Below are 18136 nucleotides of genomic sequence, written 5' to 3' on the forward strand. Positions count from 1 at the left end.
GGAAAAATCGATTGTCAGGCAAATAAGGAGCCATTCAGATGTTACAGCGTGAAATGATTTCTTTATTTATTTCTGCTTTTGCTTAAATATAGAATAGACTTAATGAGCTGTGCAGGTGTGTGTGTGTGTGTGTGTGTGTGTGTGTGTGTGTGTGTGTGTGTGTGTGTGCAGCAGGCCACACGCTGCTCATGCAGATACACAGCAGGCCTCGTGCGGAGACGTGTGGCTGCAGGTTACACGTGTGTTTACTTAAAAAACAAAACAAAAAACCCAAAAATCAGCAGATCCATCCGCCTCCTGTTCATCATTATTATTTTTATGTTGCATAACAGATCCGATCAGACTGATTAAAGCCTCTTTAACCTCCCAGTCATCAATATTTATGTCGCACACAGTCAGAGTCCTGCAGGTTCTGAGTCAATATCCTGCTTTCATTTATTTATTTATTTATTTATTTTTTAAGCATCGATGCTAATGTCTCACATTATTGTCATCATCATCATCGTCATTATTATTATTATCGTTATAATTAATTTGCTTCGTTTTCTTTTCTTCTCTTTTTATTCTCAGATGTAATCCGGTCAAATTAATTCAGGTATCGATTATTCACATTGTGATCTGTGTAACGCCAGGTCTCGTGGTAATAATTGATTTTATCGACTGGTTAGAGGTGGGAGAGAAATAAAAAATAAAAAACGAAAATAAAGAAAGATGGAGTTGACAACAAGAGGAGAAACAGCAGAGTGTCACAGCAGCACAGTCTGGGAACATTTTGAATTAGTTCACGTGGCTGATTTCGATTCGTAATAAAAAATAAATAAAAGCATTAAAACATTTTATTTTTTTTAATCAAAATATGTTTGTCTAATTTATATTTCTCATAGAATTTTATTTATTTGTCCACTTTAGTCTCCTCTGTAATAAAACATACAAACAAGTTGATAAATGTTCAAATAATGAATATTGACAAACACATTGTAGCACTGCTGGTTACTGTTTCTGTTTAGAAATGATCTTATATTTCATAGTTCATAGCGTTAAAATAAAGACTCAAATAATGATCCACTTTCAACATTATGTCCCACAGAAAGCCAAAAATAGAAATAAGAAATAATAATAATATTAATTACAGATATTTGACAGATGTTTATAACAATGTAAGAGTTTAAACATCTGTTTTAGTTTGACTTCACACCTGCAGCTCCTCCAGTAAACTCTTCTTCTATCTTTATATCACTGATTTTTCATTTTCTGCTGTAAAAAAATAGTTAAAGAGAAAATAATGATTACACACTGAAACAACAAAACGCTGCTACAGACTATAAAGTCAATATTATTATATATTATTAAATTAAAATTACTAATAAACCTCAAAGACGCTGCGAGAGACAGAATTTTACTTCAGCTGGTGAATAAAGTTCATTCTGATTTCTCTTTTTTCCCCCAATAAATTATTATTCTGTCATCGGTAGCAACTAAAACTGCCAGTTTAACTGGCGGACAGTGTGTGTGTGTGTGTGTGTGTGTGTGTGTGTGTGTGTGTGTGTGTGTAACACCTGTACCTGGAGGACGTGCGCGTGTTCTGAACGCTGATTGGTCGCTGACACTGTGCTCGTTACTGTCCTGCGTCACAAGCTGAACTCACACACCTGAAATCCGACCACGATTCTTTTTAGTTGAATGGAAAATGGGATCATTTGTACATTTGTCAGGTTTGTATGAAACCTGCTGATTACGTAGCTTTTCCGCAGCGACACGTGGAGGCTGTGAGCTGCAGCAGGAGTTCACAGTGACGGAGGTGAAGGTCGTCAAATTATATATAGAACATATCAGAAGTTATAAATTATACCGTCGAGGAATATCGGTGATTATAATGAGTTGAAACTATTTATTCAGCTCATCTTTGACTTGCTGTTTCCCACCTGGAGGTTTATTTCAACACTAATCGTATTTTATTTTATTTTATTTTGTTTTGTTTTATTGTATTTTATTTGATTTATTATTCCTCTTGAAGTTTTGACTGTGTGTGTTTGTGTGTTCAGTTGATTTTTGTCACGAAATGTAAAATAAAGTTTAAAACTTCTAATGATGTTTTTATTATTATTATTATTATTATTATTATTATTATTATTATTATTATTATTATTATTATTATTATTATTATTTAACTGCGCCAACTTTGCTTTTCAAAATAAGAGTTTAAGATTCTTCCAGTCACCTGCTGTATTACCTGTGTGTTGTGATGTGTGACGTAGACAATAAATAACGTGGGAAATTAACGTGTGTTCTGTGTTTTGTGTGTATTTGTAAGGTATCTACATCTGTGTGTGTGTGTGTGTGTATTTATAAATGTACTGTTCACACACACACACACACACTGCAGAGGCTGGAAAAAGGCAGAGTGAACCTGCATGATTTGGGTTTCAGATGACATGTTAACCACTCAGTACAGTGTGTGTGTGTGTGTGTGTGTGTGTGTGTGTGTGTGTGTGTGTGTGTGTGTGTGTGTGTGTAATTAAATAATGCAGAGGATATTTTCCAGATTAGATGAAAACAAAACGACCCATTTAGATGCAGAATAAAAAAAAAAATCCTGCAGCATCAACAACATCATCATTATCTTCCTGCTCGACATATAAAATAATAATAATTATTATTATTGTTATATTTTGAAAATAAAAATACAATTATATTGATATCTGGAAGCTACATCTCTTTTATTTCCCCTCCAGCTCAGTGAAGTCATCAGAAACAGAAGGAAGATCTTTATTTAATCCCTCAGATTAGATTCTTCTTCCCTGATGGACGCCGCAGAAAAGCCGTCATTTAGATTCTGTTTATTTTCTATTTTACTTATTTATTTATTTTGGGGGGAGCTGCTGCAAACAGGAAGTCAATACCTCATGCAACCCCGCGCGCGCGCCTCATCCATTATCATTTCCCAATAAGTGATCACGTTTGCTCGGTGATTAAACAGCAGATTTGAGGGGCGTAAAGTGCTGTGAAAGTACAGTGGATGAATAATGTTGCATCTCTCTCCTCCGTCCTGCTGCTGCTGCAGCTCGGGCATGTTTGCAGGCCTTTTGGGGGGCCCAGCATGCACCGCGCGCCCAAAAACACCACGCTCCTGCTTATTTTTTTTTTATTCTCCACGAATAGAATATGAATTTATGAATCTTGAGGAGCCACCGTCCTTCTGATCCTCATCTTTCTCTGCAACAACATCAAATAATAAAATAAATATAAATTCTGCCTCTCCTTCTCCTGATTTTTATTCATTTCCCTGCACACGAATGGTCATTTTAAGGTCACACCGATGTCCTCTGACCTCTGACCTCCTCGCTACTGGCCCGCTTGTAATATTGTGGGGGATTTGACGCGGCCGGACACGTCCCTCAGGAAGAGAGCATCAGCTAAATGGTTCGAAATCTAAACACGCTCAATATTGGCTTTAGATTAAAAGCTTATTCTGCGCTCACCATATACCGAAAGTCACTTTGGATGAGAGCTCCGGCTAAATGGCCCGAATGCGAAGTATTCCTCGGTTCATTTATTGGCCCCGTGTTTGGTAATGTGAGGTTTGAAGCGTCCGGCTGTCTCTCACTGTACAGTCCCTCTGAGAGCATCAGCAGTGAATGTCTGTAAATGTAAATGTTTTGGCTGTGATGTTGCTGATGCTGCTGAGCGGCTGCGTGGCCTCGCTGCACACGATCCTGAGCTCCGTGTGCGGTTAAATTCATCTTCTAACTGGGAAGAATGTGAATATATTTCTCCTCATTACGCACGAGGTGGATGTCTTTTTCCAGTGTTATATTATAAGTGGCTGTATGTTGACAAACCCAGACCCGCACACCCCGCCGGGTGTCAGCTTCCCTGCAGGCCCGCAGTGCAGAAAAGTTGCGGGGGGGCTCTCAGCTCGGGTGTCAGCCTTGCTTCTCGGATTTTTCAGCCACAGAAGGTGAACTTTCACCCCTACTTCCAAAAGGACCTTTTATTTTCGCTCTGTAGCCGTTGACCATTTTTTACCTCCAGCTACTCGCCAACCATACACGCATCCCTCCGTGCAGGCTGCGCGCGGGGCGGATCGATAGGGCAGCATCTGCTCCGGGAAGCCGGCGGTCCCACACCGCGCACCGCTCCGCTGTTTCCAAACGCCAGAACTGCTCATCTCTGAAAATTAAACTGACAGACAGATATGATTAGTATGCGCGCTCTGCCTCCCTGCTTCTGTCTGTCTGCGCGTTTCCTCGCTGGGGCGCGCGAACGTGCACGCACGGGCCCGACCACGCAGACTAGATGTATATTTACGCGTCTTTGAAGGCGGCGGTGCACGTAAGTTTACACCGAGATCATGTAAAGCAGAGGCGCACACAAAGCACGGGACACGTGTGCGCGCTGCCACGCACAGAATCACCATAAAGTCACGCACACACTCCAAAATCAGACACTAATTCAGTCATATTTATTGCGCGTTAAATGTACCAAAAAAAAAAATGGCTTCAATTGGACACTGCTGCACTTGCACACGCACGCGCCTCCAGCAGACTGGGCCTGAAGTGTGTGTGTGTGTGTGTGTGTGTGTGTGTGTGTGTGTGTGTGTGTGTGTGTGTGTGTGTGTGTGTGTGTGTGTGTGTGTGCTCGGCCCTGCAGCAGCAGGTCGAGGGTCTTCTGGAAAAAAAAATAAAAATGGGGTCGCATTGATCTGGCTGAGGGACTTTCCGGGCTGAAGTGTTTGTGTCTGTGCGAGTGAACGAGCTGAGTGCTGATTAAGAGCTGGGCTTAAACACGAGCGTCACTTCACAGCGTTTCATTCCTTAAAAAAAAAAAAGGTTCAACAGGAGCAGCCAATACTTAAATAAATGGACGGATAAATAAAAATGAATGCAGAATGATTGTGGGCTGGAAGGATGTGTCCTGGTGAGAGGACGGCGCACAGCACAGTGTGGATGGATAGATTTTTTTCTCTCCCCCTCTCTGAAGTCAATAAGTTACTGAGGCGATCTACATAATTGCATATTCACCCTTAATTCGTTCTTTAAATCATCTCAGGGCCTCCTGCTCCAGTCCCGCGGTGAGACCAGAGATGAGAAATTAAAGTCAAATTCTAATAATAAAACAAATCATCATGATGGAAACAAAATAAAAGCTGAATTTGGTGTGTGTCATCCAGTTATAACTCCCTCCATCTCCCGTTCACAGTGACAACAGCATCACTTGTTACATAAAGCAGAACCGGGCCGACATCAGCTGCAGCTCGTGACAATCCATTGATCAGATCCAATAAACAGCCGCGCGCAGCACAAAGACCGGGATGCGCGCACGTTATTCATAAGTTGTTGTGTGTTTTTTTTGGTTTTTTTGGTGTTTTTTTTTGTTGCATGCAATCAGCTGAAGAAGACTTAACCTGTGGGGTTATGAGAAAAGGGAGCATCTCCACCTCCGCACCTCCCCCGCCCAGTCACCCCCCTACTCCCCACTCCCTCCCTCCATCCCTCCCCCCGGAGAGAAAGGGTTAATTGGAGTAGGAATTTCATCGCACATCTGTCAGATTTTTAAGGCCGTGACGCACTGAAAGCAGAGAGTCAATGTGAGCAAGGGGGAGGAGGAGGAGGAGGAGGAGAAGGAGAAAGAGTTGGTGGTGAGATCGATGAAGTGGCAGGCAGAGGGAGGAGGAAAATCTCACGAGATAATGAAAGAAAAAGAGGAGAGCTGCTAGTGTAGAGCGAAAAAACGAGGCTAGACCCGGAGATTTCTGTTTTTTGGGGGGAGAGTGGAAAACAAAGACCGAGAAACGGAGATCGGAGAGAACCGAGAGAGATCCGTCTTTTCACCGCAGATGGTTATACATTTTTTTTTTCGGCACTCTGGTTTGTTTGGTGAATGTAGCACCCCGGGGCGCAGCGGACCAATTGTGTGAATCTGCAGGGCTGCTCGGCGACACAATCGGAGACATGCACAGGACGGACAACAGCCGCGGACGCGCTCTGAGAAGTGGATAATAAGAAGGTAGGATTTCAACAAAACGCACAGACGTCGATGTTTTTACTGTCTCTGTGTCGCCATCGTGTTTGGTAGTTTTGTTCGCGCATCGCTCAGATTCATTGCATGTGATGTAAATATGCACTAAAATGAAAATGCACCGGTGATGTCCAGCTGCCCTCGCATGCGCGCTGATGCGTTTAGTTGTAACTTTGCATAAGAAGATACAATCTTGATTAAAAAACGGATATCGGTGTTTTTTTATTTATTTATTTATTTTTAGTCTGTTTCTCGGGATGTGCGAAGTCCCAAACAAAACACAAAAATGCTTCTTTTACTGTTCCCGTTCGAGTGATTTAGTGTTGGAGGAACGTTTTGCTTCTCTGTGCCGATGAAAGTTTAAATGCAGCGGAGTAACAGCGCCTGTCTTGTCTCACGCAGGCACAAAAGCGAGGCTTCTGCCGAGGATCACAGCTGAGCAACCAAAGACACAAGAGAGCAGAGTGCTGATGCACAAGTGCGAATAAAAAAATAAAAATAAATCACAGCCAAAGCTCCCGATGCTGTTGCAAACTCGTTTTCTGGGAGTTTGAGGGAGTTTGAAGACAGTACTTAACGTTATCAGATAATTAATTAGACACCCCATAAGCCCGGAAATCAATTAATTCACAGATCAATAAATCCATAGTCTGGTGTAACAAGAGACCTTTCAGACTGTTAGCTGCTGAGCTACAATAACAAGAGGAGAGCAACAACGTGCAGGGGCCGCAAACACACATTTATTTGTTGAAATTGAAGATGGATGGGAGTCTAGAGGAGATGTCCCTCCACAGCCACTCGGATCTGGTCCACAGCCAGGACGGCCGGGCCATGCTGCACTCGCGGGACCTTTCAGCTGCTTTCCCCAGGCCTTCCCTCGGGGGTCCCTCCATGTCTCTGGAGCCCGAGACGCGTCCCCCGGGCTTCGACCACTCCATGTCGGCACTGGGCTACAGCGGCGACTCCCCGTCCAGCTCCGGCAGCACCTACACCACCCTGACACCCCTGCAGCCCTTCGATGACAAGTTCCACCACCACCACCACCACCACCCCTGCCTCCCAGTCAGCAATGTCATCGGCAGCTTTACCCTCATGCGTGAGGACCGAGCACACCTCAGCACCAACTTCTACAACCCATACGGCAAGGACCTGGCCATGACCCAAACCCTGTCACCCCCCACCACAGGTTCAGGTCTGGGCTCCTCCATGCACGGCTATGGCAGCTTGGGCAACAGCCCCAATGGCAATGGTGGCCAGATGCTCCACGGTGGGTACGACGTCCACGGGGGGAGCATCTTCTGCAGGACAACGGATTTTGGACGTGAGATGTCACCACCGGGCCTAGGAGGAGGCGATGTGTCAGTGGGGCATCAGCTCAACAAAATGGAGGCTCACCAGCACGCCCCCAGCCACCACCCTCACATCTACAGCCAGCACTACCAGCCCCACCATCACCCAAGCCAGCAGGCCTCCAAGATGGCCGAGCACCTGCACTCGTCGTCCGCCTCATCCTCGCCCGGCGATGGCAAACTGCCGGGCGGCGGAGGCGGCGGGGAGGAGATCAACACCAGGGATGTGGCCCAGAGGATCATCACCGAGCTGAAGAGGTACAGCATCCCCCAGGCCATCTTCGCCGAGAGGGTTCTGTGTAGGTCACAGGGCACCCTGTCTGACCTCCTGAGGAACCCCAAGCCCTGGGGCAAGCTCAAGTCTGGCCGGGAGACCTTTAAGAGGATGTCCCGCTGGCTCCAGGAGCCCGAGTTTCAAAGAATGGCCTCGCTCCGACTGGAGGGTAAGATCTGGCTTTACTCTCTATCTGCCTCACACACACACACACACACACGCACACAAACACACGTACGTACACACTCGCACTCATACAGAAACCACAACAACAAACAGACCCACTCTCTCCCCTTGTTTTCCCCAAACACCTTCCTTCTCCATGTCTTCCAAAAAAATTCTCCTCTCCAGCAATCAGTATGCAGCTCAGGCTGAGACACGAGGAAAAGGAAAAGCATCATACTGATGTTTCCCTTCTTCACACCGCTGTGAACGTGTTACTGGCTTGTCTATTGTCTCAACAGCCGGGATAATCAGAACTTAGCAGCATATTGAGGACAGTTTGAGTCAGAAAGGGCCATATGTGCCGTTCCTTTGTTTACTTTGCTCCCAAACAGCTCCTATTGATTTGTACAGTAGCTACAATAAAAAAGCCACAGACATTTGCCCTCCTCTCAAATGAACCATGAAGATCAGTGTGAGCATCGGTTGGCAATTTAATCGCTTTTGAGCCCACAAAATAATTTGTGCAGATATGCCATTCTGGAGCGATTGATTAATTCGAGCAGTGATTTATATCTGCTCAGCGCGCGGCTGAAGTTGAGTTGGCAAGGTAGCTGATGCAAATTAGACTTGAGCCTTTGCCAGACGTCTTTTATCAACGTCGTCACCGAGGCAATTACTGCGAGGCTAAATACAAATGTTGTCCTGCTCGGAGGCACAGCACCTCGCAGGTTGGTGAGATTCCTCATATCTGGATAAACAAGGCGCATGTGATCCTTAGTGCTGAATCGATTAGTCGAGGGACAGAAAATAAGTTGACATCTGTTTTATTGTCCGTCAATACAATTCACTCATGAAGCAAAAAACAGCCAAACATTTGCTTCCTTTTTGTGTTTTTATATAATTGTAAATTCAGTAAATTTGGGGTGTTGGATAAGCAATTTGAAGATGTCAATTTAAGCTCAGAGAACTTGTGATTTTTTTTTGATTTTTCACTATTTTATAAACCTCCACTTCTACGATTATTTGTGGGATGAAAAAATAAAGAAATGAACATATAGGCAGAAAAATCATTTATTGTAGGCGCAGGAGAATTTATACGGATTTAACGGGGTAAAGATTTTTTTCTTTCTCTTTCTTTTCTTTTTTTTTTTTTGAAAGGCACATTGTAATCTGCTGCTTGACATTTAATATTCTTTGGGGATGTGGACTGAAGACACGACAGCACGCTGTACAGTGCCGTGTTACAGTGTTGTCCCTCCACAGGGACCGAGGGCCCATCTGATACACGGAGCACAGAAAGAGATCCAAGTGAACACAGTAATATGAGACGAGCATAGACGAGTGTGTGTGTGTGTGTGTGTGTTTGGTGTGTGTCTGCAAGTGGTCTGCTCACTGCGGGGGTCTGTGAGCAGTACGTGTGTGTGAGCCTGCCCAGTTGATCACCGCTTCTCACTCTCTGTCAGCACCTCGACTGATTAAGCCCAACAACACAATAGGGTTCATAGGTAATGATTGTGCACTCTTGCAATCCCTTCACAATTATTGATCTTTGATTGTTCAGCTCTGAGAGCACATGTGTACATCCTCCATTCAGCAAAACGTTACAGCAATCACACCACCCGAAAAACCTCTTATCTAAAGATGACTTATCTCCCGGTTCTGTTCTGTAATTTGACAGAAAAATGCGGCCTTGATGAATCCAATCCCGCGACGTGCGAGTTTGCTTTGTATGCAAAATCGGCCTCCTCCTGTCACACAAAATCCTAATCTGCCTCATGATAAAACAGCCCTTTGTTCGTGTGAGCGGAATTCTAATCATCAATCATTCTTTCTTTCTTTTTTTTTATAACTATATATATATATATATATATATATATATATTTCCAGCATCCTTGTTTCTTCATCTTTTACAAACACAAACATTATTTTAACGAGCCAGCCCTTCCAAGTCAGAAGCAGCGGATCAATCAGCCTCATAAAAAATTTAAGTCCTTACACAGAGAAGTGTGCTAATGTTTGAAAATGCTCCTCTCTCGCTGCTCCCACACACTCTGAAATTGCATATTTAGTTCTTGGCAAAGCCACAGTTTGGACAGCTCGGCACTTTTCTACATAACCTACTTTCCGAAGGGGGGTTGTTGTTTTTTTTTTTTTTTTTTCCCCCCCCTGGCCAACCCCCTTTTGTTTAATTACAAGCCTCTATTGATTTCCATGGGAAAGAGCAGCACGCCTTGCCCACACACACCTCGGCCGCATCGGCAAATCGAGACTGGAATTAGAATGCGCGGTGCCCTGTGCTCCCCAGTCTGAAGATAGCTCAAGTGCTCTCTGCTTCACGCCTCAAGTTTTAAGATGATCCTCCTTAATGCAGCACTCGCTTAAATACATAGAAGGCCCCTTCAGTGTCAGCCAGCAGCCCCGTATTATTTCCATAACTGTGTCTCTTCTTATGCGGAGGGCTGCAGAGCTCTCAGCCAGATGCACGGTAATTATGGAATGAAGTTGCTGCCATTTTGTCTTTTCCAATAATTGTCTTTCTGCAGAGACATTTTGCTAAACACGGAGGAGGTGATCCCTGGGATTTATCCGCAGTATCTTGTGTTTTTGTGTGTGTGTGTGTGTGTGTGTGTGTGTGTGTGAGTGTGTGTGTATACTCTATGGATTACTGTGCTGTATATGAGATGCATCTCTTGCCCAACCTCAGGCTGTGGAGGAGGCAATCAGGATTTAGTCAGAGAAGAAGGCAGGATAAAGACTACACAGCCATGCTCCGACACTTAAAGTCGAGGAGAGGTGGAGGAGTGGTGGGGGGGGATCAGAGACTATAACTTTAAAGATGATGGCCGAAGCCCTTGACTAAAGGTCTAAATGAATAAGAAAGGTCAATGCGGTTTACGTGTCGGCTCCAGTGCCTGCACCACCCCCACAGTAATGAAAGCCACAAAGCCTCGTCCACCTCTCGCTGCGCGTACAGTTCGCATTCTGCAAGCGAGGCTCAAAGGTCAAAGCCGATTCCATTTGCATATCAGGAATCGTAAACAGGTCGACGTGGCCCGAGCTGCGCAACACCTCACAAACAGGGTTGTTGTTTCTTTTTTTTTTTTGGTTTGTTTGTTTTGTGTTGTTTTTATCTGGCTCATGCAGCTCCCCCCACTCCGGCGCTGAAGGGGTTAACCAGCCTCTGTGGGTCGAGGAGTCTGAGCTGCACAGATTTAATCAATAATTTCTATCAGCCCCTGGCCCAAGAAATCAGCAGGGGGTGGGCTGGGGGGTGGGAGGGGGGGTGCTGGGAGGGGGTGGGGGGTGTGTTCTGGCTGGGAGGGGGGGTGTAGGCTGAGACGCCGGGGGGTAGGGAAAGGGCTTTCGATCACGTTTCAGCAACACGAGACAGGGGCATACATCATGATTAGAGGCTGTTCCCACGATCATAAGAAGCCTATAGGGGAATATTTATGTCTGCAGGAGTAGCCCCAGCGTTGGGGATTTATAGCATGGTAATTGTGAGCCTTTTACACATGATTACAGCATAAGGAAGCATTTACTTAATGGCCGGCGTTATGATCGTCAGTAAGGGAGAGAGCCGAGGATGGGATGGAGGCGAGGAGGAGGAGGAGGAGGAGGAGGAGGAGGAGAGCGGCAGGACACCCTGACTCCTCCAACAAGCCATAAATCCACACTACAAGCAAGCTAGCCAGCACTATCATGTCATTCCTTTCATTACTACATGAGCTGAGAGTGCACCGCTGTATATACCCCTCTATAGCTGCAGCCCACCTCCCAACCCCCAGCCCAGAAATATTGATGGCAGCGATGGTGTAACGCCCGTGAAAAATGTAGCATTTGGGAAAAAAAAAAAGAAGAAGAAGAAAAAAAAAATTTATTTCACTTGTAGTGATATTGACATGCTGCTGACATCTCGGCCTGTTCAGATTTTAATGAGACGTGGTTCGATAACTCTCAGAAATGCAAACGAGCTCTGGATGCCTAAAAGCTAACAGGCACCTGTAATCTCAAGTTGACAAGAGTGCATCCCCGAGTCAAAACATTTCCTTCTGATAATGATTCGAGAGGAGGACGTACAGAGGGAAATCACGGTCAGATTTATTCATGTCCAGTTGAGTACTTAAGTTTCAGAAACTCAGCTGGATGTCAGAGCAATCAAAGTCTGACGGCGCCGCACACACACACACACACACACACACACACATGGCTCTGATGCTGCTGTTGTGATGGCACCCGTGTGGAAAAGACGGCGGTAAGGTCACACTTATTTCTCAAGCGCCGCGCTAATGAGGGAAAATTTGCTGCTGTGAGTTTGAGGAGCGAAGAGCCGGTCATACAGTAAACATCAGCAGCAGCCCTCGCTGTGTGAGATGTTTCTCAATGGGAACATGTAAGCCAATCAATTGATCTTGTCAGTGCTGTTTTGAGAGCAAACGGCAGCATCTGTGGTTTATATAATGTATGTTTGTAGCATGTGTGGTTTTTGATTGAGTCTCTCTGTGCGTTAGGCTTTAAAGTATGGGACTTTAAGGTTATTGCGAGATGATATCTCCCTCTAATCAAGTCATTTTTGTCGATAATGAAGTTCCATAAACCCTGTTTTCTTAAAACAAGTGAAGAAATCTTCCAGTGCGGTGATATTACTTCAGCCTGTTTTATATTTCTCGGTTCTTGAGCCGTTTTCTGCTTTTTTTGTGTGTTATTTCAAAATAGAAACATTCATTTCTGGATCATTTCCTGAGGAAAAGTTCATTTGAGTAGGAAAAAAAATCACACCATTTGGCACATTTCCTCACTTTTTGTATGAGCAGATGAAATTTGAGACTGTTTTTCTTTCCCAGTGAAGGATTACTGGATGTTTTTCAATTTTAAAATCTTGAAGTTTTACTCCCAATTTGTATTCTTCTGAAGGTGTGAAAGCTTCTGAAACATCATGTTAAATATCATGGATGTTACAAGTCCTAATTTAAAGATGCATTAAATTAAAAAAATAGTGTTGATATTGAAAATATTTTTAGCAAAAAGAAAATGAACTTCTGGTTTGCAGCTTCCAGACCTCCAGGCCAGCATTCAGTAAAAGTCTAGCATCGGCAACACTGGTCCTCCCTTCGCGTGTGTGTGTGTGTGTGTGTTTATTTGTGTGCACGCCCTGTTGTGTTGTGTGCTTACACTTAGAAACGCATTTGATACCATCAGCAAAACAGTCGCTCAACCGCACAGTGCTGATTGAAACCTCTTAAAAGTGTGCATTTAGGTAATTGCACGACTCTCCCAAATATGTTTTAGTCCACTTAAGGCTTCTAAACACCCCGGGCAATGCCGACTCTGCTTGTTTCACTCACCCCTGACGTAACCCGCCTTTAATAGAAAATAAATTAGTTCCCCCTAAAGTGATTATTACTCACTCACTACCGCCACATGTAAATGACTTTTATGAGAAACTAATGATGTTGAAGTGTCCACTAAGGGAAAGGGAAGAGATGAAGTGCACGGAGAAAGAGAGAGAGAGAGAGAGAGAGAGAGAAAAGGGGGGAGGAAGGGGATGGGAAGTTGGCTCGGTACACAAAGGCAGAGGTTGGTGTTGTGTTTCCTGTAAATACAGAATTACAGTGTGTTAGGGGTGAAAGGTTCAGCGATGGATATGCAGAGAAACATGCAGCCTGAATTCAAAATGCTCGTCTGATTCTCAAAATGGATCTGAGCTCAGCCCACACACGTCAGGCTATTTTTCCTCCTCACTGAACAAAACTGGCTTTTTTTTTTTTTTTTTTTTTTTTTTTTTGCTTCTTTTTTTTCTGCACGGTAATTTTTTTTTTTCAAATTTCAGACTTTTTGTGAAGAAATATTGATTATATAATTGGGCTGGCTGCCGCAGTTACAGTGGTGTTTAACCCAGACCCTGAGTTTATATTCCGTGGTTGGTGTAAGCGTGACTGACATTAAAAAAAAAAAAAAAAAACCACCAGCGGACTTCATCACCTCTATTGCCGCTTAAAAAGCTTGAACACGGCTCTTTTTTTTGACACCGAGCTAATTTAGCAAGAAATAATGACTGTTGTAACAGATACATTTACTGTATATGAAGTGAAGCAGAGTCTTAATAAAATGTGGTAACTTTAGCGATCAATCTATTTTAGATGCACTTAAAACATTTAATTCATAGTTTTGAGTTGTTAATGTGTTTTACTAGTCTGGAAGTAAACGGTTTAGTGTTTCCGGAGTTTGCCTCTTGCTTCGGCCTCAGTGACGCTGTCTGTCGTGCCTCTGAATGTAGATTGCAGATTAAAAATGTAAAACAGACGTGCACAAATTCAAGCCAGTATCCACTAATACGCTAATAGATTTAACCACCCCCTCTTAGGACAAATAAAAAGCAGAAATTACATCACAGCAAAAGAAAAAGAAGATGAAAGATTTGGGCTGAATATAATGTTTGAATGTGATTAGTTTTTCTGGAAGACAGCCATTGTCAGTGGATGACGACACCGGATTTTGCACTTTGTCTCCGGGCCAGATACATGTAAAAATATACACTGTTATCCAAAAGGGAATGAGCATAATGAAAACCACAAAGAGCTTTGGCCTTGATGTAGTTATCTGTTTTATCCCAGCAGCCTACAGCCGCTCACTGGCAATAAGATGTGATAGCTTGAACATCTTGATTCCTTTACTGCACAATGAAACAAGTTGCTGATTCATCTCTTTTAACTAATCAAAGTTGCTTAGCTAATCTGTTTTCTTTCAGCAAATCCACTTTCCTTCAGCTTAATCCATTTGTCCTAGTTAGCAAGCCAGTCTGTTAGCTAACCTGTTTCCCCTTTCCTTTTTTTTAAATTTATCTTTTATCCATGTGCCTGCAGCCTGCAAGCGGAAGGAGCAGGAGCAGAGCAAGCTGGAGCGCAACCAGGGCCCGAAGCGCACCAGGCTGGTGTTCACGGACCTGCAGCGGCGCACGCTCCTGGCCATCTTCAGGGAGAACCACCGCCCGACCAAAGAGCTGCAGGTCACCATCTCCCAGCAGCTGGGCCTGGAGCTCTCCACCGTCAGCAACTTCTTCATGAACGCCCGCCGACGCAACCTCAACAAGTGGGCAGACGAGGGCCGTCCCTCCTCCACGGGTTCCTCGGGCTCCAGTGTTTCCTCCTCCGCAGTGTCCTGCAGCACGGCATGATGACGGACCGCCGAGGAGGTGCGGTGGGGAGGGCACTGAGGGAGCAAGGGGGCACATAGACTGGTCTAGGCAGAGATCAGCCGTAATAAATGTCCTCCTCGTTATCAGAAGGAGCGACGGAGCCAGCTATTATAGATGATTTTATGAAGATGAAGCATTTTCCCAAACCAAAGTTGATCGCTCCCTTGAAATAGAAGGGGGCGATACCCAGAGTGATATGATCGCAGGATGTGAGGTCCTGCTTGTATAGACAAGGGTGCAAAGATGATTTGACTCAAAGAAGAGTCACACCCTTACATAGACACCATCTCATTGCATTATTTTGATTATCTAGATTAGAGATAATGAGGGTATTACAAATCAGGAGAAAGCATATTTTGGTGTACCTTCAAATCTATAGTCATCTCTCCAAACGTGAAGAATCAAGAGGTGCCGTTTGCTCACATCTGGAGAGCTCCATTGTGTAACTTCTTAATCAAAAAGTGTTCGCCATCATCCAAAGACGTTTATCCTCCCCCATTGTTCTTACGGTCCTGTTTCTCCTCAAGAATCAAGGTGAAAGAGGAAGAAACAGCATTTTTTTTTTTTTTTTACATCCATTTTTTCCTGAAGAACCTAATTCCCCTTTCTTAGCATGTGTTTCCATGGTGATAGTTCCCAGGACTGTATGGCGTTGTTCCAAGTTCGGAGCCTGGAATTATCTCGAGGGTTCTGTAGCGTCCTTGACTCCCAGCCGTCAATCATTTACCATCAACAGGAGCCTTTCCTGTATTTTTGCGAAGAGGGTCCCACCTTGAATGAATCAGAGTTTTCAAGGGGGAACCGCAGTGCATCTCGCCGTACGCCAGGACAGAATCAATAAACACAAGCAGGAACGCAGAAACAGACTCGTTGGTGCAACTGTCTAGCTTTAAGACTCTCACTGAGCTTCCAGTCGAAAGCTCCACAGCCATGTTTTTGACTCAGAATCAAGCCAAAAAAAAAAAAAAAAAAAATGAAAATGAAAAAAATGAAAAACAACCTTTGAACACAAAGGCTCCATGGGGAAGAGATACACCTGACACAATGTATAGTGACATTGTAGTATTTTTTTCCACTCATTTCCAAACAACTGTAAACACCTCTGCTCCATTATGAAATCTTTTTTTTACAGATGTCTAGAAAAATGGAGGAATGTGATTCTTTCAGCCCTTTTTGTACAGATTTCAAGCACATCGCTCTATTTATAGAAACACGTTGGAAGTGCAGGGCAGTTTGTTTCCGCCCTGCTGACGTACAAGGTCATTTTTTTGGTCCACAAAGGAAAGGCTTTAACATGCCTCCTTATAGCCAATAGTTAAATCAAACCAAGAACGTTTCAAATGCAATTGCTGATCTGATCAATGTATTTATTACTGCATTTGTGTATTTATTGTTTTCCCTTTTTCTTTTCTCTCTATTTATTTGGTTATTTATTTATGCTATCTATATACTGTAAGTATTTATTTAACAATGCTCTGTATGTCTGTGTGAAACTGAAGACTTTTTCTGATGGGCACTTTTAGCTGTAGGATCCCATCGTAATACCAAAGATTAACATTGCCTCCCTGAATGTACGGCCTGAATCCCTAAACCCAATACCCGATCCCAACCTGATCCAGCCCGACCCACCCAGTGATGTTACGTATCGCTTTCTATCTTCAAGGCCTGGCCTTCATTTTTTTTCCCTTTTTTTTTTTTTTTTTTGTAGAATAACGGGGATTTCTTTACTCTTGCAAATGTCTCTGCGGTCAGCTCTTAACGCCAAGGCCAAAGCTTGTTTGAATGTTGTGATAATATTTATAATTAATAATACTATGAATAATGACAATAATAATAATAATAATAATAATGATAATAATGACGATTATGATGTGGCATCCCATAGGTTCACAGGTTGCTTGTAAAGTTGTGTTCAGACCAATGCCATCTGACGGAGCCTGTCAAGTGTCTGGGGACCCACTTAAAGCGCCGTCTGAAGGCCCCATAGAGTGCGAGTCCTTCAGGGTCACATGCAAACATGCGTACTGTGGTTCTGCCTGGGGAAATGCATGGTTGTGACCCCCCTCATCTCCCTATCTTGCCCCCCCTCCCCTCCCCAGTGCAGTGCAGACACTCCTGTCTATGTCCAACTCAGTGTGATCTCACCGTCCTCCATACGCCAAGCCCTTCTGCCAGTTGTCTCAGTTCCAAGAGGATTCTTAGGGTTCGTTCCTGGACCTCCGGGTGTGTTCCTCATCTTCCGAGGATCTGGGGTCTTTGTTCCATAGTTTCCAAAGACTTGAGGTTTTGTTCGTGGTCTTCTGGGTTTTTTTTTTTTTTTTTTTTTAATGGTGTTTCCCTCATCTTCAGGGGATCTCGGGTTCATGCACCCAGAGTTCTGAAGGTCTTCCTGACCTTTTAGGGTCTTAGGGTTTGTCCTCGGCCTTCTGGAGCTCTCTGGTTTATTCCCCATCTTCTGGTGATCTTGGGTTTATTTGCAGAGAGGTCCAAGATCGTAGGGTTTGTCCCCGGCCTTCTGGAGTTCTTCCAGTTTGCTTTTCATCTTCTAATGATCTCTGATTTAATTGCAAGGCCTCTTAGGGTTGTAGGCTTTGTCCCTGAATTTATTAGGGATCTACGAGTTTGTTCCATATTCCATCTTGTAGGAATCGATCAGATTTGTTGCAGGGTTTCTGGAGCTTGTTGGGTGTGTCCCTGTCCCTCTTAAGAGCACTGGGGTCCATTCTTGAGCATATGGGGGTTCTTGTAGTTTGTTCCAGGTTCTCTAGGGATTCTTAGGGTTCCCCAGCAACTTGCCAAGACACGGGTGAATTGATTTGCCGGTGTTTTGCATTGTGAATGCCTAAATCAGGAGCAAATGTGCCAAGATCCGATTCTCTGACCCCTGTTTAAATGCTGCCAAAGGCTGGCAAGGATTGCTTGGCCATTTTCCACCCTCGCTCTCTCTCTCTCATATATATATGTATAAATATATATATATATATATATATATATATATATATATATATGTATATATATATATATATATATATGTATATATATATATATATATATATATATATATATATATATATATATATATATATATATATATATATATATATATATATATGTATCTTGTTCTCTCTCTATCTG

General features: G+C 43.7%; 1 protein-coding gene across 2 annotated transcripts; it reads left to right on the forward strand.

The window, feature by feature from the left end:
• Positions 1-5910: 5910 nt before the first annotated feature.
• Positions 5911-17934, forward strand: onecutl (one cut domain, family member, like). Of its 2 annotated transcripts, XM_037076008.1 has the most exons (3): positions 5911-6006; positions 6421-7810; positions 14670-17934. In XM_037076008.1, the coding sequence occupies exons 2-3, from the start codon at positions 6778-6780 to the stop codon at positions 14978-14980; spliced, it is 1344 nt and encodes a 447-aa protein (XP_036931903.1). In that variant the 5' UTR covers positions 5911-6006; positions 6421-6777; the 3' UTR covers positions 14981-17934. The 2 variants fall into 2 exon arrangements, with proteins under 2 accessions (XP_036931903.1, XP_036931902.1); XM_037076007.1 differs by lacking the exon at positions 5911-6006 and having other exon boundaries at positions 6189-7810.
• The last annotated feature ends 202 nt before the right edge of the window (positions 17935-18136 follow it).

This window comes from Acanthopagrus latus, chromosome 17, assembly GCF_904848185.1.
Source record: "Acanthopagrus latus isolate v.2019 chromosome 17, fAcaLat1.1, whole genome shotgun sequence".
In the NCBI taxonomy this organism is placed as follows: Eukaryota; Metazoa; Chordata; class Actinopteri; order Spariformes; family Sparidae; genus Acanthopagrus; species Acanthopagrus latus.

Excerpts from the sequence above, each read along its gene's own strand:
- onecutl (XM_037076008.1), top strand. The coding sequence starts at position 6,778 with ATGGATGGGAGTCTAGAGGAGATGTCCCTCCACAGCCACTCGGATCTG. Across the intron at positions 7,811-14,669 it reads GGCCTCGCTCCGACTGGAGG|CCTGCAAGCGGAAGGAGCAG; the intron begins GTAAGATCTGGC and ends ATGTGCCTGCAG.